The sequence below is a fragment of the Epinephelus lanceolatus genome, chromosome 19 (genome assembly GCF_041903045.1).
Source record: "Epinephelus lanceolatus isolate andai-2023 chromosome 19, ASM4190304v1, whole genome shotgun sequence".
Taxonomy (NCBI): Eukaryota; Metazoa; Chordata; class Actinopteri; order Perciformes; family Serranidae; genus Epinephelus; species Epinephelus lanceolatus.
The window spans coordinates 37765404-37788808 of record NC_135752.1 but is presented as its reverse complement, the minus strand read 5'-3'; the positions used below and the strand labels follow the sequence as shown (position 1 = coordinate 37788808).

Here is a 23405-nt window from a genome sequence, read left to right as displayed (position 1 = left end):
AGTTTTGATGCCTTCAGTGAGAATCTACAATGTAAATAGTCATGAAAATAAAGAAAACGCATTGAATGAGAAGGTGTGTCCAAACTTTTGGCCTGTACTGTATATATATATATATATATATATATATATATATATATATATATATATATATATATTTTTTTTTTTTTTTAAATTTAACACTTGAGGACATGGTACTTGGGATACGCTGGGCCCTGAAGGATTCATCTGTTGCATCCTCCAAATTCTGGTAAAGAAGGCTGCATTTCTCGGCCGCATTTGAAGGAGTCGTCGAAATGGGACGGCCTTGGTCGCGCCAATCAGTCTTCAAATGCAACCTGCGAAGGCTGCAGCCCCTGAATTGAGACACAGTTTATCTCTGTAGGAATCCTTTCCATAACGTCCATAAGGACTTGTGTTGGGAACCAGACAGTTGCCGTTTCAAGTCCTTGTACGGATCAAGTATGGAGCATGGACTGGTAGCTGGAGAGGTGCTTGGTTAGTGGACGCACATTGACGTTGCACAATTGCCCTTTAAGTTTACACTGTTTTGTGGCTGCTGGCTACAGTCCACTCGCATAGGCACACATGAGCGAATGCAGGCAAGTGACTATTGCCTGCCAAGGTGATATTCGTGCTGAATGTGGGCAGTGCTTGATGTGACGGACAGAGAAAGGCAGCTTGTTAGCTGATGTAAACTAGCTTGCTAAAAAAATACAGAGACATTTTACATTTTTTTATGTTCCATGTCTGTCTCCCGACTCAGTTTGTATTCATGGCCAGTATCGTACAGTATCAGCTGGTTAGACATGGCAACAATCACTCTCCCAATCCCAAATGGATCCCTTACAGACTCTTTGACTCAAGCCCTAAGCTCTTACAGACCTAGGACCATTTCCATTTCTTCCCCTTAGCCCTTGTCTTGGCCCTTCCCATTGGTTTTGCACATTCAAGTGAGGGGAAGTGGTGTCCCAATTCTTCATCAGGTTAAGAGCTAACCTGACGGAGCTGTAAGGGATTGGGGGAATGTCTCCTCCACAAATAATCCTTTGGTATTGGTTGAGGCTGCCAATTTGCCAGTCAGTGAAGCGAATGTTTTATTTGCTCCTCTGCTGGCATTGAATTGAACGGGAGACGAATATTTGCCAGTGTTAATTTCACTCATGTGTGACCTCATCCTAATACTGGACCAGTTTCAAAACTTGTTGTTCCATGAAAACATAGTGTCCAGGTTGAAAAATAGTGAACTGACCCTTTAAGGGAGCAGTGTGCATGCAAGTGTTTGCTCCTTTACTTGACTCTTTTCTGACCATTTTTGAATGCATGCAACAGATTTCTAGATTTATGGATGTTTTTCCCAATCATTCAGTTTCCATTCATTTCCCTGTGACATGAAAATCAATTGGCAGACTCTTAAAACTTGTTTGAGTGGTGTAATCCATCACAGTGAGCATCAAGTCTATTTTTGTCAATTACATCGTCATTGCTTGGTAATGTTGGCAGTTTAATGGCAAATTGATTAGAAAAGTCTGTCCTGCTTTACCCTGCCACATCTTTTAATACTTAAATCTATTAAAAATATTTTTTAGGTCAATAACAACAAAAGAAAACAACAACAGTTTCCAGGCACCGTAACATCCACATTGCAAACATTAAACGTTATGGTCCCCAAGTCTTTATGCAGTGCTGCATAATTTGTGTATGACTGGTAAAGCATGCAACAAAAAGAAAAAGATGAATTAAATGGAAATGAGTAAAAGAAAGAGAGGCAGACCAGCTAACATATTACCCATTATCCAAGTCAGTTTTTCCATCTTATCTGCTGAGATAGCTCAAACAAGCGCCAAGAGTCTCTCAATAGATTTTCATATTGTCTGGAAGTGGTCAGCAGTCATGCAAAGTTTATTTGCTTTGTTTTAAATGGGCTAAGATGCTACTTGTTCAGTCTGTTTAGCATCACAACTTCTTAAATATATACTCCTTTTATTTCGCAGGCCTGCGCTGCAGGATCTCGTGATTTCAGAGAGAAGCAGTGCGCCGACTTTGACAGCATGCCTTTCCGTGGGAAGTACTACAACTGGAAGCCTTACACTGGTGGTGAGTTCAGGACTGGGTCGCACCATTAAAGCCTCTGACAACTTGGTTCCAAATCCATCAGATATTTATTACAAATTAAGCAACTACGTTTGGGTGGAAAATGATCCTTCAGTATTATTTATTAAGAGTTTAATCCTGTAAAGCTCATTTAATGTGTTTCATGAGGACTGTGTGGGTGTGGTTTTATTAGTTCTGATTGACAGGCAAAAAACCCACAACCGTCATCACATTTTGATTCAGATGTTGCTAAATGCAGAAATCTTCCATGTTTCATAGCCAAAAGTTTTAATTTTGGCTATGTAACATGTGTTCATATAGGTTTCCCTAGCTCCTAGGACGTGGATCAGAAAATCAAATGTTTTCAGGGCCTTTATTATGTCCGTGTAAAGTCCCTCCTAAGTTCTCAGTAACTACTAAATAGTTTTAAATAAAATTCAAGTAATATGTTAGCTACAACAGACTTAAGTAAAATAAATATTGGTAGCATTATAGAGACATCTCTCTCACAAAAGCAGTCAACTATGGAAACAGGGAGTCTGTGTAGCTGAAGTCTCGCCACCAGACAATCAGAGATCTCCGCCTTCTGATAGTCTGGGGACACTCCTTTCTAAAGTGTGTTTAACACGCCGGAGAAAACGGCCGGCAACAAAGCAACGCCTCTTGCATTTTTTAAAAGGACACGCCCTCCCGGAAATGTGCGCTCCCCCTTTTCTCGTCCGCAAGGAAACAAACACACAGAGAGCTTGAAAATGGATGCCGAGAGATTAAACTCTGTTTTATCAAACGTGTGCTCAGTCCACAAGATTGTGGAAATGAAGGACTTACAGCGACTTTGTTTAAAACTTTTAACACAGTCGGACTATGTTTACGAGCACAAGAGTTCAGCGAGCCACCAAAGGACCGCCCTGCGGATTTACTATTGGTTCTGCAACGTAGGGAGTTTTTTTAAACTGTATCCGCCCATCTAAACACAAAATCAGGGAGAAAGACATCAGTCTTTAGTTAAGCAAAGCATCTAAAGACTGACTTGTGAGTCTAGTGTAGCTGTAACATAGAAGGTTTGGGGGCAGATATATATATGAAATTTATTTTCTTGTAAATATAGATATTGGCCCACTTTGATCTAAAAATGTTGCAGTATTTTTGCAGTTTAGATCCAGTTATGCTAATGTAACTGACACTGTTGAGGTAATCATTTAGCTTTATGTCATTAGCATGACATTTTCTAGTTTGAGGTATAATGTGTTAATCTTTCTAATCGTCCAAATTTACATCACTTTTAAACACTTTGATGTATCAGTCATATTTTATTTGAAGTCTTTTACTCCTCAATCTAAATTGGTTTCATGCTAGCAAGCTAATGTTTAGCTAGTTCAGTCACACCTGGCAGTAACAATTAATCCCCGTGTAAGATCTCGTCTGTAGGGTTGGTCCGGTGTACAAATTTTAAAACCAGTTTGATATTAAGAGTCGGACGGGACCGGTATACCAAATTTTAATCAGGTGTCAGACTTGGCTTAGCAGTCGCTCCTAAGTGGACCATAATGACTCCATGTCCCTACGGTGTCTCCTTGGTGATATTTCTTCAGCCAGCTGCCACTTTATTTCGGTTTTTATGGTGAAATAGGAACATTTTGTATAGATTTCTCATTTCAACTTCATAAATCGGCCATTCCTCATCCATTGCAGCATCCAGCTACACTTAAGAATTATTTCTAAATGGCAGCAGTGCATCGCACCTCTTGTCGTCTTCAAATCCAAAATGTTGCTATAGTGGTACCTATTAACTCTAACATGTCTCCTCGCGTTGCCACAAAAAGCACGTTAGCCTACAAGTAAACAAACACAACACGTGCACTCTGCCCTCTCCCATCTTTATTCGATCTCATTCATGTTGTTGGTGCACGGCTCACAACAACATGAATGAGATCATGTTGTTGTTGGTGCACGGCTCACAATCTGTCAGACACCAGAGGCTACATTTGTCGGTTCTTAAACAAACATAATATTACGTTAATCACTTTGTCATACTCCTTATTACTAATGCAATTCAAGTTGGATTTAGCGCTGTGATGCCATTGGCACAGGTCAATGATGGAGGCTACGTTTTAATTTGCCACAAAAGTCATAACGACATATGCTGGTTAAAGGGATAGTGCACCCAAAAATGAAAATTCAGCCATTATCTACTCACCCATATGCCGAGGGAGGCTCAGGTGAAGTTTTAGAGTCCTCACATCACTTGCAGAGATCCAAGGGGAGAGGAGGTAGCAACACAACTCCACCTAATGGAGGCTGACGGCGCCCCAGATTCAAACGTCCAAAAACACATAATTGAAACCACAAAATATCTCCATACTGCTCGTCCGTAGTGATCCAAGTGTCCTGAAGCCCCGACATAAAAAGTTGTTTGGAAAAACGTCATTTGAACTCTGTTTTTAGCCTCATTGTAGCCTGTAGCTCTGACTGCCTCTCTGTGCACCGTGTTCACGTGTGCGCGCTTGGATCACTACGGACGAGCAGTATGGCGATATTTTGTGGTTTCAGTTATGTGTTTTTGGACGTTTGAATCTGGGGCGCCGTCAGCCTCCATTAGGTGGAGTTGTGTTGCTACCTCCTCTCCCCTTGGATCTCCGCAAGTGATGTGAGGACTCTAAAACTTCACCTGAGCCTCCCTCGGCATATGGGTGAGTAGATAATGGCTGAATTTTCATCTTTGGGTGCACTATCACTTTAAGCTGGTTTGCATAAAATCAATCCAGTTCAAGCTTGTACACTGGGCCAGACTGGCAAAACCGGAAATCAACCCAACTCTACTAGACTAGATTTAATTTAGTGCCTACTCACAACATCTTCCATATAACTAGGCTGAGGTTAAACAGCCAAAGAGCTGAAGCATCCAGCTGCAGAACACTTCATGCATCCAGTCTCTGCGTCTTCCAAATGCTGAGCTGTAAAACTCTTCCTGTCATCCTCTTTGCGTCACAAGTGACAGTCTGCAGGCTGGCCTGTCTTGTGTACCCAGTTAACACCAACAGTGAGAAGGTCTCTTTGATGAGTGGAGGATTCTTCAGATTCCTGTACACTGTGCTGTGCTCCAAGACCCTCGCTGGTTTTCTGGATCTGCGGCTCATCCAACCTGGGAGACTTTCACATTTTGGGCAGACATCCTGACACAGTTCATGTCAAGAATCTCCAGACGAAGCACTCGTTCCTTGGACTGTGCTAGAATAGGTGCAAATGCCATTGTACTACCACAACTATTGGCTGGAGTTTAGGAGTGCATTCTTTGTGTCACTCTCCCCCAAAGTTCTCCCCTTGATGTCTGTACATCATGGAAAATCTCCACTTCACAAGGAACACAAGAAGAAGTGATAAAAGTGTGAAGCATGTAAACATGACTTTTATTTTCTCTCACAGTTGGAAGAGCTTAAGTGAGATCTCTTTTATCACAGGGGTCTGTTTTGTCAAATCCATCGCCTCCTGATTTACCGCACTCTGTGGGCTGCAAGCTGTCATGTATAAACAGCAGATAACCTGCGTGTTGATGTCAGCATAATTGTTGTTGGCAGCCGACGCTGTCTCTGTCGGTGTCAGTGTTACGGTGACGTGAGGTTTTAGATCTGAGCGCCGCTGACTTTCCTCCACATGGTTATTATTGTCAACAAGTCGACAGGACATCCCAGAGCTGTGTTGTTTGTCATGTGTTTATCTTTGAGTTCAGGTCATGTTGTGTGTTTCTGTGTGTAGGCTGGACTCTAGATAACCATGTGCTGCGTCTGTGTGTGCTCTGTGTAACCCAGGTGGTGTTAAACCCTGTGCACTGAACTGCCTGGCAGAGGGCTATAACTTCTACACAGAGCGCTCACCTGCAGTCATAGATGGCACCCGGTGTCAGGCTGACTCTCTGGACATCTGCATCAATGGAGAGTGTAAGGTAAGGGAGACATGCTTCGTCGTGTTTGGAGGCCTGAATCCACATGATTTCAATTTCTCTTTTATTTAAGTCTTAAAGGAAAACTATAGATTATTGCAACTAAGGTTTTTTTCATATTATTTCTATACATCTGATGCTGGAGTTCTGAAAATAAAAGTTTTAAACCGCCTATCATTTTCCCCAATTAATCATTTTGTCAATAAAATGTCAGAAAACAGGTGAAACATGTGGTGTTGTTTCCCAGAGCCTGATGTGACACCTTCATATGGATGGTTTTATCCAACCAACAGTCTAAAAAATTCAAAGCAAGTCTGTTTATTATTATTTGTGACAAAGAAAAACATAAAATTCTCATATTTATGAAGCATGAAACTGGCAAATGTTAGATTTTTTGCTTAGAAAATTACTAAAACGGTTATTTTCATTATCTAAATAGATCTAAATAAATTTTCTGTGGATGGACTAATTGTTGCAGCTCTACTATAATAAACTGTAGTTTTCTTTTAACTACCATTCTGCCAACGTTAGCACAAAAAGCTAGGAGCTCATTAATGATGTTTTAGTTTATAAAGTATGACTTTGAACATGTTTAAACACCAGTGACAGTAAAGTTTAAATTGTATTTGACAGGGAAATCTTAACTGAAGGTCACTGACTGGCTTTTTAGGGCTTTAAACCTCATGTCACAGCAGATGGAGGTATTATAAATGGATGGATATAGCACCTGTTGTCATGTGATCAAAAGTTCCACACCCAGGTCACATCTTGGCCAATCTCAGAACCCATCGCTCTGACGACAATCAGCCTCTAGCAGCCAGTATGTCATGAGATCCGGTGTAGCCAGTGGATATCTGAGCCAAGAGTTCCTCCTCCATGTGCCAGTCATGTAGCCTGGAAATCCAGACCCAAATCTAGAAAGATTTAGGGTCTGGCCATGAGTAATGAAAATGGCCCAACTCGAGGGGCGGCACCAGGCATGCATTTGAAAATATCACTGCATGCAATTGGATAACACCACGACCAATTAGAACAGTACTGGGGGTGACGTATCCAGAGCTTAGCTACCAGCGGAGCTAACTGGTAGATTAGACTCTTGCCGTATCCGGTCGGCAAAACAGCAAAAACGTCCTTCTTGCAAAGGAAAGACTCGAGCGCCGTCTTCTGTTCCTCTTTTAGAGAAAAAGCCAAGTCTAACTCGTTCATTGTAGCGGCCAAAGCCGTTTCAAACAACTGGTGTTCATCCGTAGCCATCTTGCAATGTTTACTGACTGATTCCGGACTTCGTCGTCGCAGCGCTGTCATCATCTGTTTAGCTCACCTCTGGCCCGCCTATATCAGTTACACCGATGTGATTGGTGCAGCTCGGCTCCAACGGCATGGGTAATGAGCATCATTACTGATTGCCCGAGTGACTCGCTGAGCAAATTCAAATTGTACTCTCGTGAGAACTCTGGATTTCCAGGGTACCTGTCATGCAGATAAATGCTAAAAATGCTACTACAAGGCGAAATCGTCATCAGACAAAGCCGATGGGTTACACATTTTGGCTAACATGTACTGTTTACATGTCGCTCAAACCCGTTTGGTCAATACTATTCAGATTACTACTCAGATCAGAAACTAGAAAGCTTACATTACCAAAATCTGGTGCCGTCATATGCAGATGTCTGTTTACAGAGATTACACAATGACAACTGAGTCAATGTCACTTGCTGAAGAAGGCTGTAAGATCTGGTTGAAAGCTCTGGAAAGAGCTAGAAAGAGAAACCTTGAGTTAAGATGTTTCTTCATTGTTTAAGACTGGCCAAAACTTTTATTTTGTTTAGTTTTAATTCTATATTTACAGCTTTTCAGACAAGGGATGATTATTTTTTACTTGAAAAAACTTCTTAAAAAAGGTTAACAGTTACGAATCTCATAAAAAAAATAACAATGAAGATAAACAAAAGCCACTGAAAACATTTTCTACTGTAGGAATTTATTATTTCCATGTCCCCCTGCTTGATTAATGCAAGGGTGCTCAAAGTTGTAATGACTGAAGGCTTGGACATACTGTCCACATTGAACGTCAAACAGCTGCAGACACGTGGATGCGTGCGCGTTTTTATTCATAGTACAGTTGAGGGTCTGTGTCAGCCCCCGGCAGTGAACGGGAGAGCTGCAAGCTGAGCCAGCTGTCCTCCTACTGCCAATGTCGGGTGAAACGGCTGGGTCTGAAGTGAATGTCAGTCATATATCCAGCTTAAAACTAACTTCGCAGTGGTGCAGCGAGCTTGCCTACAGTGTTTCGGTCCCAGAAAAATGGGCTGCACGCAGACGCCCGCTTTGGGGTCAGTGGGAACCCTCAGGGACAATGGTGGATGACGAGTTTGATGTCACATCGACTGATCAACCTCGTGGACACAGAAACTGTGAATTGGTCTTTCGGGAGCCAGAGTATGATTAAGGATGGACACAAGAAGAGTTCCCACACAAAACTAAATATTTTCACCATCTCCAACTCACATTTAATTGCTGAGTTGTCCATCAAAGTCGCTAACTTTAGCTAACAGCACTAGCATTTCTCCTAGTTGTCCTTCCTAACCTGGCAGATGCTTGTTAGGGGGGCAAGTTTTGACACAGTAGTAGTGTACTATATGTAAGCGATTAAAAGTGAAAGCATTGAAATATAATATAATGGATGAATTTTATGTCACATTCGGGGGCCACACAAAATGCTTCTGAGAGCCGCCATCGGCCCACAGGCCGCACTTTAGGAAACTTTGAATTAAGGCAAAATTTGCAGAATCTGGCTCTGTGCCAAACTGAATCAAGTATTATGAGCATTAATCATGTCTGCTGCAGTACAAACATCATGCATCTCCTGCTGTGAAATACTATAATGACACATCACACTATGACATTACCCTCAGTGGGCTTTTGTGACTGTGACTGTTAACTCCTGATGTAATTAACCTGGTATATATGAGAGTGACATGTCAGCTGTGTATTAAATGACCCTAGTAAGAGTTTCCTCAGCCTCAGCGCCAGTATTTATCTCTGACAGCACAGTTTAGTAGCTCGCTGATTGCGTAAACACGACTGCCAGAGCACAAAACCGCACACAAAACCGATTCTGCAGTGAAAAACAATCGAGCCTTTGAGTTGCTGATTGTGGCTCATTGTGACTGAATGACTGGCGTTGCTCTCTGCGACTCTTATCGGGGCTCTGCAGCCTCCACTGGGATTGTTTGGTGATAAATAAAACACAAAAATCATTGTTGTGATTGAATAATGATTTGATATATATTTGAAAGGGCTGATTTAATAACATCTTATTGAAAGGAGTTGGCAGTTGGTGCTGTCTTTGTTTTCACCAGCATGAATCATTTTGTACAGTTTGTGTGGAGATGAGGGTTTGTGTGTGTTTTCTGAGATGCAGCTGAAATAACGTCTTGGTTCCTCGCTTTAAGTATTTGCTTTGACTTCCACCTGACCGTACGATTTGATTCCTGCCTGGCATGAAAGAGCAGCGACTGTGCCAACAACATTACTCCGATTTTAATATAAAAACACAACATGGTGCGTGTTTTATTGGGAGGAGAGTTTCTGAGAGGTGGAATATTCCCCACCAACGGAGCCTTGCAGGTTTATTTCCAGTCTGAATCCAGCGTGTCGGTTTTATTCCAGAGGTGGGCTCTCTGGGTTCACTGCCACACCGCGATAAATCTCTAGAACACTGTCTGCTTGGAAAGCGTTCAGAAACACTGAGAGCTGCGATGCTGTTAACAGGTGCTGGAGAGACGGAGACAGAGAGAGAAAGATGATGAATAACAGAGAGGGAGGTGGTGATAGAGGGGAGAAAGAAGCTGGGAGATCCAGAGGAGGAGTGGAACAGTGATCCTCCCTGTTGTATTGTCACACAGTCTTACACACAACTGATGAAGCTGTTATCAAACTGATTAAAGACTGGAACTGTTTCCAAAATCACTCCTGATTTACTATGTAGAGCTGTCTGCTATGTTACTGTATATATAGTGTAGGACTGCACCGAACATGTATATTAACCGTCAGATCATTTTCTCCATTCATTTCTGGTCCATAAAATGTTAGAAAATAGTGAAAATGGCCTTTAAATTCCAAAAATATTCAGTTTAAAGTGTTATAAAACAGAGAAAACTAGCAAATTCTTGCACTGGAGGAGCTGCAGGCACAGAATTTGGGGTATTTTTGCTTAGAAAAATGGCTTAAAATATTAATTTGATATCAGAATAGTTGCTGTTTATGCCTTTTTAATAATAAGCATAAAGCATTTTATATATAAGCGCCTTTCACAGCACTCAAGGACGACTTACAAGACAGGCAAAAATGTATCCATACATCATATAGTCAAATAAATCACTCATATACAGTAATAAGTTAATAAAATAACTGCACACAGCCCCTGTGAAATGATTATTTCACTACCAGAATTTAATCCATTAGTTCTAATAAAATTTCCAGAAGAGCCACAACATTAAATCATTTTATCACTATTCAAGTTAGCAGAGCTAAACCAGAAGTTAGCCCTAGTTAGCTCTCTGGTGTGCCTGCTCTATGGGCCCAACAATGTGAAAGATTTGGGAAATTTAATACCCTCAAAATTGAACTTTTTTGGCTTCACACCACTGAGCAACTTTCATAAGAATGAATAGGGCCCTGTCTCCAACTCTGTATCCAGGTCTCTTTATACATCCAAAGTCCATCCATCCATTTTTATACGCTTATCCGGGGCTGGGTCTCGGGGGCAGCAGGCTAAGCAAAGCACCTCAGACATCCCTCTCCCTGGCAACGCTTTCCAGCTCCTCCTGAGGGACTCCAAGGTGTTGCCAGGCCAGATGAGATATGTAATCCCTCCAGTGTGTTCTGGGTCTGCCCCGGGGCCTCCTACCAGTGGGACGTGCCCAGAACACCTCTAACAGGAGGCGCCCAGGAGGATCCTGATCAGATGCCCGAGCCACCTCAACTGACCCCTTTTGATGCAAAGGAGCAGCGGCTCTATTCCAAGCTCCCTCCGGATGTCCGAGCTCCTCCCCCTATCTGTAAGGCTGAGCTCAGCCACCCCACGGAAGAAACCATTTCCACCGCTTCTATCCGCAAACTCATTCTTTTGGACACTACCCAGAGCTCATGACCATAGGTGAGGGTTGGGACGTAGATGGACCAGTAAATCAAAAGCTTTGCTTTCCGGCTCAGCTCCCTCTTCACCACGAGGGACCGGCGCAGCGCCCGCATCACTGCAGAAGCCCCGCCGATCCATCTCACGCTCCATTCTACCCTCACTTGTGAACAAGACCCCGAGATACTTGAATGCCCTCGCTTGAAGCAGTAACTCTACCCTGACCTGAAGAGGGCAATCCACTGGTTTCCGACAGAGAACCATGGCCTCAGACTTGGACGTGCTGACTCTCATCCCAACCACTTCACACTCAAACAGCCCCAGTGCATGCTGGAGGTCACGGTGTGATGGAGCCAACAGAACCACATCATCTGCAAAGAGCAGAGATGCAATTCTGAGGTCCCCAAACTGGACCCCTTCCTCCCCCGGCTGCGCCTCGAAATCCTGTCCATGACATCCTGTACATCCAAAGTATCTCACTTATTACAGTCACAGTGCTTATCAGACTGCAGATTTGATTGGCTCAGCAGCATTTACATGAGTCAAGCCATGCAACTGGTCTGTGAGTATTCTGGTCGCTAAACCAGTACTAGAAATGCTGCACCGGTTAAAACAGAAACTGTAATTCTTAGTAATTTCTAGGTTATATGTCAGGGTCCAGATCCAGGAGATGGGGAGCGCATTTTGGTCATTTTGCTAACAGGCATGACCCCCCCCCCCCCCCGTCACCTCTCACATCGCCAACTGATCTTTTATTTTTAATTTTTTAATTTTAAGAAGCCAAACAACATCAGGCAAAGGGACTGCTGATGAAAGCTGGCCTCGGAGCTAACACAGTTGCATTTACATTTGTTTCAGTGTTGATTAATGAACATTGTTTCTTTTCAAGTAAAAAATAAATTAAAACAAATTAAATAGAAGATCAACTAATCAACTAATCCTTGCAGCTTTGATATAGAGTCCTTAAGAATCTCAGAATCTAGAAACAAAAAGTAACTGCTCACAATCCCAAAATGCACTATAGATGTGAAATTTACTGTTGTTTCAAACAATGAATCATACTCATTCCAAGGTGCAACTTTCTAAGAAAAATAAAAACATTATATCATAAATAACTGTGATATAATTATGTGCAAAATCCTTTTGAGGCAGGAAAATTAAAGTGTACATTGTTGTTTACACTGTAAATATATGCTACATAAAGATGTAGAGATCATTGCCAAAAACTTTGAAGAGGCAAAATAATGCAAGAAGTGTGCACTATAAAAGAACTTCACAGATGGAGCAGTTAACACAGAGAGCACAGTGGATTCAGAGCACTCCATTATAAGTTAAACTCATAAATTTACACCAGTAAATTTTAGACGTTTTGATTGTATAATGTATTTAGATATTCAACCACAGACTGTAGGCCTCACATCTAACAAATATTTTCAGAGTGTAAATGCTCTAATGAGTCCATATACAGCTGGTGTCGGAGCCCTTAATGGAGAAATATAATGGAAATAACAAAACTTACCTTCAATCAGAATCAGCTGAACGCCGCTGTCTCACCTCCAAGGCATTACTAATCGAGTCTTGATGAAGCAACCGCTGCAAATCGAGCACAGATAAAAGGTGTAATGAGCTCCATACGGACTGTGTATTAAAATTTATACCAAGCCAGCAAATTTTTATCTGTTACGTTGGCTCATTTGAACACCATCATGTTTTATGAGCCCTCGTATGTTTTACATGTTGAAACCTGCCAAGATACGGATGTAACGGCTGGTATCAATGTAGCTGTGTTAAAGGATAAGTCTGGAGTTATTCTGTGTTTTTTAATTGTCAACAAATCCCATTAAAAAACCACAAAGTGTCTGATTCTCAATAGTTAATGACTTTCCTACTCTGTGGCACTCAGCCTCAAGCCCACTGGTTTCTACTAATAATGTAAAAGTTTAAAAAGGTCACAAAGATCCATCCATTTTCATCCGCTTATCCGGGGCCAGGTCAAGCAAAGCATCCCAGACGTCTTCCCAGCTCCTCCAGGAGGAGCTGGGAAGTGTTGCTGAGGAGAGGGACGTCTGGGATGCTTTGCTTGACCTGGCCCCGGATAAGCCCTGGCCCTCCTACCAGTGGGATGTGCCCGAAACACCTCCAGCAGGAGGCGCCCAGGAGGATCCTGATCAGATGTTGAACCACCTCAACTGAACCCTTGCGACACAAAGGAGCAGCGGCTCTACTCTGAGCTCCTCACCCTATCTCTAAGGCTGAGCCCAGACACCCCACAGAGGAAACTCAATTCGTATCCATGATGTCATTCTTTCGGTCACTACCCAGAGCTCATGACCGTAGGTGAGGGTTGGGACGTAGATGGACCAGTAAATCGAATGCTTTGCCTTCTGGCTCAGCTCCCTCTTCACCACGACAGACTGGCGCAGCACCTGCATCACTGCAGAAGCCGCACCAAACCGCCGATCATTCTCACGCTCCATTCTACCCTCACTCACTCGTGAACAAGACCCTGAGATACCTGAACTCCCTCGCTTGAGGCAGTAGTTTTTACTTCTGTAGTTTTTACGAAATGTCACTCAGACAGGAACACATGGTGCATTTATTGGGGACTACTTTTAGTAGTGGATTAATACACATTTGGTGTGATGTAATGTGTTAATAAGTGAGCTTTAGAGGTGCTAGTAGGCAGATTTTGTTACCGAATCAGGCTAGCTGTTTCTCCCATTTTCCAGTCTTTATGCTAAGCTAAGCTAACCGGCTTTGTATGGAACAGACAGACATAAGACTGGTATAAATCTTTTCATGTAACTGTCTTTAAGAAAATAAATAAATGCTTTTCTCAATATGTTGAACTATTCCTTTAAAAGACAGAAAGACAATAAGGACTGTGGCCTAAAATCTGACTTAGCAGATTTGTTATGAACTTAAACTGAATCCTATTTTCCTGTCTTCACCTAAAACAATGCTCTCTGTCTTTCTCCGACTTTGTTGTCTTTGAAGCATGTGGGCTGCGATAACATCCTGAGCTCTGATGCTAAAGAAGATCGCTGCCGTGTGTGTGGAGGGGATGGCAGCACTTGTGAGGCAACAGAGGGACTCTTCAATGACTCTCTGCCCCGAGGAGGTAAAACATACCCGACTCCAGGCATGTTGTTTTTACGATGAGAGACTTAGATACTCTGTCATCTCAGGTTTCTGTTCGATCTCCATTCATGTATTCAACAGCAGCTTTTAGGCTTCTTTGATTCACTCAGTGTGAAGAGGACGAACAGAGAGGGAGCACATGCAACAGTTTTAAAAGATAGTCTGGATTTTTTAATGTGGGGTTGTTAAGGTACTTATCCATAGTCAGTTTGTTACCTTCAGTAGATGACAGTTGGCATGCTCCCAATTTGGAGAAGCAGACAGGAGTACAGCTGAGAAGCTAAGAAATGTACTGCTTTGGACAGGGCAACAACAAAACAAAATTTAGCCACCTAAAAAAATCAATATCATTTTAAGTGTACGCTATATTGAGAATATTTTCACGGCTTTACCTCGCTGCTAGACAGCCTTTTCCTGACAGGAAACTAAGGGTGCTTTCAGCCCTAGAGTTGTCTCCTTTGGTCTGAATCGGGGACTCATGTTGTTCCAAAGTTGTATAATTGCCTAGAGTTGGTTCGTGTTCTCACGGCAGCATTTACAAGAGGACCAGATCAAATGTCTTGTGTGAGAAAGCTGCTCTTGATTGGTCAGAATTTCCATGTGGGAAAAATCCAGGAAGTAAAGCAAACGTTGAAGAAGAGTACACTTGCAAGATAAATGTGACACTTTCTAATGTCACAATGGAGGGACAACTACGCAGGTTGATTTTAGCGCTGCTCATCGTGGACTATATTGCTGTCATTGTTCATTTTAGTCAAAGCATACAGTTTGAAAACGAGGCGCGGCTCCAACTAGAAAACAATGTTTTGATGCATTGGATGTGCTGAATGTGCATATTAAGGCAGTACAGGAGGAGGTGCACATTAATAATCCTCCAGGACTGTAACATGCTCATGTTTAACCCAAACAATGTGTCATGTGACTGCAGTTGCTTCACATCCAGGTCGGAACACCTTCTCACCACAAACCAACCGCACCAGAGTTCCTTTGGAACCGGACTGAGACCACCTCTTCAAGAAGGTCTCAGTCCGGTTGTTTTGGTGCACACCTGAGTGTGACTGCTGTGTTCACACCTGCCCAAACGAACCACACTGAGGGGGCAAATGGACTTGAGTTAGATTGAACTGAACCAAACAGGGCAGGTGTGAAAGCACCCTAAAGCCATTGTCTAAGCTCAAAGCCACCAGACTCCATAGACAAAAACAGTAATTTTACCTTGCTGAACACAGGAGTTGCTGGTCTGCCAATTGTTGAGTTTGTTTGAGTTATTGTTGGACTTCAGTGTTTTAAAGGTTTAGTTTGGATTCACTAAAGCAGTCACTCCAGATTTCGTGGTCTGTTTGTTTTGGTTTTCTTTTGCCCGATTTGTTTGCAACTTTTCCAAAAAAAAAATTGCGATACATTTTCCAACGTTTTTCCGGCATATTTTTGCATGTGAAATTACTGACATTTGCAAAAATAGTTGTAAAGCTGTTTCAGATTCAGAGCACACAATAGCATAAAGAAACTACAGATCGTGGCAGTGGTAGACCAGCAGCTCCTATGTTCAGTGAGGTAAAATTACTGTTTTTATCAATGGAGTCTGGTGGCCTTAAAGCGAGCATAGATAACGGCTTTCTGTTCCCCATTGGAAAGGGCCGTGAAAAGCAGGTAAAGCACTGAAAATAGCGAACACTTAAACTGATATTGATTCTTTTAGGTGACTAAGCATGTTTTACTGCTGTGCCCTTTCATTGCTTTGCTCACTTGGCAATACTCCTGTAGCTTCTCCAAACTGGGGGCGTGCTGACCGCCATCTACTGTAGGTAATAAACCGACTATGAATAAGTGCCTCGTACAACCCCATTTAAAGAAATCTATCCCTTTTAAAGTCACTGGAGATGGCCGTGAAGAAAACAAAGTAACTCATCGCCCTTTTGGCAGAGCAGCTTTTATCCAACACATCCCTGAGGCCAGGCAGATAATCTCTTGCCTTTGTCACCGACCAACAGAACACGTTTTTTGCTGTTTAGATCTATGTTGTCAGTATACAGATGAAAACATAATATTTTCCCCATTAATTACATCACTGAGTGAAGAAATCCGGAGCAGAGATAGGGACTTGGTGTTGGCTTCAGCCTGAGGTTGTCTATAGAGAGCAGGAGAGTGAGAGAGAAAACATATTTCTCCTTCTATGGTATGGCTAGTAAACCATCTAAAAATACAGTGTATCCACGTGTGTGTGTGTGACTGTGAAAAAAAAGGAGGGGATTGTTTTGTCCTCCTGCTTTGTCCTTTTTGGGTGATTCGGAATTTATTCTATATGTCCTCCCTTTGAGTTTGAGAGGGAGAAATACCACCTTAACGATGCCTGTCCTTGTCCTCCAGGCTACATGGAGGTGGTTCAGATCCCAAAAGGGTCGGTTCACATTGAGATCAAAGAAGTTGCCATGTCGAAGAACTACATCGGTAAGTGGCGGCCTCAAGAATTAATATTTTCAGAGTAATATGTATTTTTATGAGCGTCACAGGTGGCAGTGTCAATCTGCCACACACCTGTGTCCAGGCTGAAGTATCTCATTAACTATTGGATGGATTGCCATTAAATATTGTACAGACATTCATGTTCCCCAGAGGATGAAGCTCACTGACTCTGGCGATCTCTTGACCTTTCCTCCAGTGCCACCATGAGGTTGACTCTTGCTTTTTAGTGAAACATCTCAACAACTATCAGATGGATTGACATGGAATTTGGTGCATATACTCATGGTCCCCAGTGGATCAATTCTAATGACTCATACAGCCAAACATTGTTTTCTCTTTACAAGATGAAGAAGCAACTTTCTAAGCATAATAAAAGTATGTAATGAATAACTGTAAAAGTTACATGCAGAATTATTTCAGTTTAAATCAAAGTACTCTACAAGATAAACTCCTGCACTCACAAATTTATGTATTCATGGTCCCCAGAGGATGACTCATAATGACTTCAGTGATCCCTTGGCATTTCCTCTAGCGCCAACATGAGGTCTACGTTTTTGTTTTTTAAATAACTCAACATCTCCTAGATAGACATGAACACAATTTTTTACAGACATTCATGTTCCCCAGAGGATGAAGCTCATTGACTTTAGTGATCCCTTGGCTTCTTGTATCACTGGCAGGAAGTCAACAATTGATGTTTTATGTGAAATGTCCTGACAACTATTGGATGGATAGCTGTGACATTTGGTACAATGATTCATGTTCCCCAGAGGATGAAGCAGATCCCTTGACATTTCCTCTTGTGCCATCAGCAGGACCCAAAATATTTCAGAGGATGAAGCTCACTGACTTTAGTGATCCCTTGGCCTTCTCTGTATCACCAGCATGAAGTCAACATTTTATGTTCTAAGTGAAATGTCTTGACAACTATTGGATGGATTGCTGTGAAGTTTGGTACAATTCATGTTCCCCAGAAGATGAAGCTGATCCCTTGAAATTTCCTCTAGTGCCACCAGCAGGGCCAAAAATATTTAGCTGTTCAGAGAAATATCTAAATTCTGCTAAATAGATTTGGTGTTTTATGTCTTGCCAACTATTGGATGGATTGCTATGACGTTTGGTACAATGATTCATGTTCCCCAGAGGATCAAGGTCATTGACTTTGGTTATTCACTGACTTACTCTAACACCATCATGAGGCTGACATTTTTGTTGTTTGTTGAAATATCTCAGCACTTTTCAAATAAAGTCCCATGCAATTCGGTACATGTATCAGTGGTGCCCAGAGGATGAATCCCAATGACTTTGGTCATCCTCTGACTTCCCTCTAGTGCCACTTTGAGGTTGACATTTATGGTTTTCGGAGAAATACCTCAACAGCCATTGGATGGATTGCTGTGACATTTTGTGCAAATAACTTTTGGATGCATGGCCATTAAATTCCCCAGAGGATGAACCCTAATGACTCCTGTGATCCACTGGTATTTCCTCTAGTGCCATCAGCAGGGTAACGATATATACCCAGTGAAATATATCATCGGATTGGCACACATATCTTACGTAGATGTTTATGGTTCCAGGTTGATGAATCTTAATGACTTCGGCGATCCTTTGACTTTCCCTCGAGCGCCATCCCAAGGTTGACATTTAGTACCTCAACAGCTATTGGGTGGATTGCCATGAAATTGGGTTCATACATTCATATACTCCTCAGAATAATCATCCACTTTGGTTTATAACCAGATACACTGCCATTGAGAAGTTTGGAATCAGATTTTTATTGATGTTTTTCTTCTTTCCTTCAATAACAACGTTATTAGTAGAGATAACCCCCCCCCCCAGTATATTTCATACAATAAATGTATTATTTGAATTAAAATACTTTTGGTTACAAAAGAAGAAGAATGAAATGATTTCAACTTCGATTTCATATTAATTAGTTCTTAACCAAGTTGGTGAACATGGTAAACATTACATGCTAAACATGTGAGTGTTAGCATTGTCATTGTGGGCATGTTAGCATAACGAGTATAGCATTTAGCTCAAAGCACCACTCTGCCTAAGTGCAGCCTCACAGAGGCATTGGTGTGACTGTAGACTCTCTAGTCTTGTTTCACTATCAATCCATCACTCTCAGTAAACCCTGCAGTTCACCACAATGTGATGAATTGCCAATTTATGACATCAAGCTGTTTCATATTATCTGTTCAGCTCTGTGTCAACCACATTTCCAGGGATTTCCTTTGCGTCTTTGTCAAGAGCAAATTAGAAGATGCCATCGTTAAATCTCCCGTTGCCTAACATAAAACCATAAAACTGAGAGAGTCTGTAAAACCTCCCTGAATCTTAACACATGTGATGGCCCTCTTGGCACCAGACTCATCCGCTCTGTTCCAGACTAAACAAAAACTATTTGCAACACTGGCAGTGATGGACCCAAAACAATCAAACAACCGGATTCAATTAAGCCCGTTGTGTGTCTTTTCATTAACAAGAGAAAGACATGTGACAGCGTGTTGAATTTATAGCGGATGGTGTTGATGGAGGGCTTAAGTTACACTTTGAACCGGAGAGCTGCATCAGATTTATAGGGCCGTGGTGACAGCTGCCTGCTCCACCAGGATTATGGGGGATATGATGTCTATATATCAAAGTTTAAAGAGTGCAATTTTGGCTATTGTGTCGGACTAGATTTTCCCCTCCAAGCAATCTGTAATTTTGTTATGAATCTCATCTGTGACCCCAGTGATAAAGATAATATTTTTCTTTTGCAGCATTGTCTGGGTCCCTGCTATTTAGGTCAGCAACGTTTTAATGTTTGATTAAAGCAAAAACTGAGTGAGACAATATAAAAATAGAGAGCGGGCTGCCTGCGGAGACTTGTGTAAACTGCTCTGTTCAAAATAACAAAATCACAATGCTCACAATCAGTGCCAGATGTGCTGAAAATGAATTTATTGAGAAGGGGATTGTGATATTTTAAAGAGGAGTAAGCTATTGTTTGAGGGAGGGAAGAGAGGGGAATCTGTACAAGCACGAGCCAGAGAGACAGAATAGAGAGCGGTTGGATCGTTTCTCCTGAATTTGGCCTCATTTCAACACAGAGAAAGTGGATATTTTCAGATCTGTTGTGCTTGGAGACCAACTTTTGTTTTGACAACCAGACAGAGTGGTATTCATGAGGTTCGTCCAGGCTTTCACCTGAAGTGTGTTTTCTTTCTCGTCCTAAATTAGACGTATGTACATGTCGGTGCACGTGAACGTCTGCGTTTATAGTGTGTGTACACAGGCACGTGTGTGTGTTTCTTCTCAGAGAGTTGTCAGTGACATCAGGGGAGGCTGAAAATGATGATGATGATGATGAAGTTGAAGGACGGCAATGACATCACACGAAATGATTGTCTCCACCTGTTGTCCCGGCTACCGTTCCTGTCTGCTTTTGATTTCAGCTCTCTGAAAGTGTTTCTTGTTCTCTGTGATGACGCAGCTCTGAAGTCTGAAGTGGATGATTATTACATCAACGGAGCGTGGACCATCGACTGGCCCAGGAAGTTTGACATCGCAGGGACGGCCTTCCACTACAAGAGACCCTCTGATGAACCAGAGTCTTTGGAGGCGCTGGGAGCTACCACTGAAAACCTAATTGTCATGGTAATACATTAGTGTCAAAATCACACCTTTTTTTTTGCCCCAAAGTTGTACAAGTAGGACGAGCAGCTGGTCCTGAAAGTAATTTTCCCTGGTATGTTTCTATCTGAAAGTTTCCTTTTAACAATATCCTCAGTATTCCATATAGATAACAAAGAAACACAGCAGTCTCTTGGGAAAATTAATCTGGCAATGCCCCATTTTTTGGCCACTTTTGCACTGACATGAGGAACTTGTTGGCAAACAGTTACTCATTTACACATCCAGCAGTCACAGAGCAACATTATCATTTATTTGAAGATATGTTTGTGGCCATCTGATGAATGTAAGTCCAATATTCACTCTCTTTTAGCTCTGTTTTTTGATCTTTGCCAACTCCTCACGGAAACATCTGGCTCTTTAGCAGCTAAATACTCCACTATGTTCACCAGCTAGTTGCTAACTGTGTCTGTCCATTGCGGTGAGTTTGAACCAAAACAGTTAAGTTCTGGGCCATATGCGCCAGAATACACTGCTTGAGCAGTTTGCACCCTTTAGCGTCCATATAAGATGCACCAAGCTTTCACAAGTTCCAATGTAAACCTATCTGCATCGTTATTTGACGTTCAGAGCAACAGACATGGTAGAAAGAGTGTGACACATCTGTTGCAGTGTGAGGGCCTCTATAAACAAATGGAGCAGCTCCATTTACCATGGAAGCCACCCTTGCATCGCATGGCTCTTTTTGGCTGTGTGGGCAGGTGGTAGGGTCTAACAAACACAGGACTTGGACCCATGAGATTGGTGTTTGTGTCCCATAGGAGTTGTTTTGTTATGTCAGTCGTTAATCAGTCTTTTTGTAACCCTTGAACCCAGTTCAGGCCAAAGATGTGCAACAAGACAAGTTAAAACAGGCAACTACTTGCAATGCACCGTTCTGCAACGTTCTTAAAACCTGCTGGTTGACAGGAAGTGACCACGATGAGACGATGTATCATCTCTAGTCAGCAACTCTCTGTACTTCTGATCTGATTTGCAGCTTTTCAGACTTATTTTGTGGCTGAATATAATTTGTAGCTTCTTAAAATCTGGATGAGGATAGTGATAGTAAGATACTGGCTACAGTGATGAAACAAACCAGCATCAGATGGACTGTATTCATAATCAATACGCCAAAATAATATAAATAACCAGCGCCAATTTATCAGTCAGTGAGAATGTGTGTGGGCGGGCAGCAGTGACCCACTTCTGACACCGGTACACGTTGATTTGGCCAGCTGAGGTGCAGGTTTGAGTCGAGCTCAGACGGGCCAGTTCACACTGCTACAACTTTTCACTGCAACGCTCTAAAACAGTTTTGTCTCGTCAAAAATTATTGGTGTGAACTGGGCTTATCTGGAAAGATTTGTTACCGAAACCTAACTGCCAACTCTTAGTCACAAGAGTCGACACACTCTGCAACAGAAAACAATGCAGAAGGTTTCCTCTGGCATCATTATATTAACGCCCAAGCGTCAATGTATGACAAGCAGGGATGAGACCATGTTGTATGCAATGAGCTGCAACTCAGTTTAAAGCTCCGTAAAGCCGAGAGGAGCTGCGGATTCAGATTCTCTGTAGGTACATCAGTATCAGAGACACTTATACATTCTTGTCACATTATCATCCCGTACATTGTTGCTATAAAACTGTAGATTCTTTAATGACAATATAGATCGAATTATTTCAGTCTTGTTTCTTAGAAGTCACGTTTTTTTCCTGTTAGTCTGGCATGCAGACACGAGTGGGAGTTTAACTTCCTGAAACTTGGACACCAGAAATAACTCATCTTACTCTGTAGTTATTCCTGTGCATTTTATGTTGTATGTATGCTGCTGGTCTGAGTCTACCCACATTCCACTCATACATCTAGCTGCTAACCTTAGGTGACCGTTAGCCAGCGGTTTGGGGTTAAAAGCTATGTATATGTAGATGTACTGTATATATTTATATATATAAAGAATCTGTCACTTGATTTAGAGAGCATCTGTGTCGCTGTGCAGGAGTTTGCTCGTGCATGTTAAGTCGTGCGAGTGCCCTTTTTCTTTTTTTTTGCAATGACAAGGTTCTCTGCATATTTGTGTGTTTGTGTGTTCATGTGAGGCAACGGAGCATTTTCTTGTTGTAATACTCGGTGGTTTCTGCCTCGACATGAATGCTGAAAATACCAGACCACACAGCACCACTGGAATAGACGAGCAACTGGCCACTCGGCCACTGGCCATTTCTCTGCGGCTTACAAAGCCAGACTCCCTCAGTCTGCCTCTGCATCCAGCAGACTAATATAAACCCACCAGAGACGCACTGATCCAGACTGTTCAAACTGCATTAAAGATGCTATAAGCCAGCATTTTACATTAATAATGTTTCACATAATGAGTGATGTGAGAGGGTTAGGGGGCAAAGGCAAAGAGCAAGTTAGAGACGAGCTGGTGAACATAGCGGCGCTTTTAACAGATGAACAGACAGATATTTGTCTCAGGAGTTGGTAGAGACCCAAAACAGAGCTAAAAGATAGTGAATATTAGACTAATAGTAATACTCTACCTACAAAATGATCATTTGTATACCAGTTACTCACCCCATGTTACGCTGAATTCATGAAGACTGTTTGCATGTTTCCACTGTAAAAGAAGAATCCAAAACTGGAGAAAATTCTTGATGAAAGCATGTGTTTGGGAAGTTGTTAAATCCGCCCCCCTTCACTTCAATTAATCAGCAGTGTTTGCTGTTTTTGGATTCTTCGTTCCCTGTGCACACCCAATTCAAGATAACACAGGATGAGTAACTGATATACAAATGGTCATTTTGTGGGTGAAGTATTCCTTTAAATCTGTCAGTTGCCCAGAAACACGACTCCAAATCATTTCTAATGTTTCTCAGTTCAATGCGTGAATGAGCAACTGCCTGCTAACAAGTCTGCTGTATCAACTTTATGGGGTGTTAATATGTTAATGTGTGTTTACA

The 23405-nt window shown here is 42.0% G+C and overlaps 1 protein-coding gene across 2 annotated transcripts in view; it reads left to right on the top strand.

The window, feature by feature from the left end:
• The window catches only part of adamts6 (ADAM metallopeptidase with thrombospondin type 1 motif, 6), a 108785-nt gene that overhangs the window by 65148 nt on the left and 20232 nt on the right, over positions 1-23405 (top strand). For both annotated transcript variants that reach the window (XM_078162076.1, XM_033646222.2), the window contains exons 15-19: positions 1992-2094; positions 5898-6031; positions 14166-14289; positions 16677-16757; positions 20260-20423. In XM_078162076.1, the coding sequence (XP_078018202.1) occupies positions 1992-2094; positions 5898-6031; positions 14166-14289; positions 16677-16757; positions 20260-20423 (606 nt within the window). The remainder of the gene's footprint in view (positions 1-1991; positions 2095-5897; positions 6032-14165; positions 14290-16676; positions 16758-20259; positions 20424-23405) is intronic.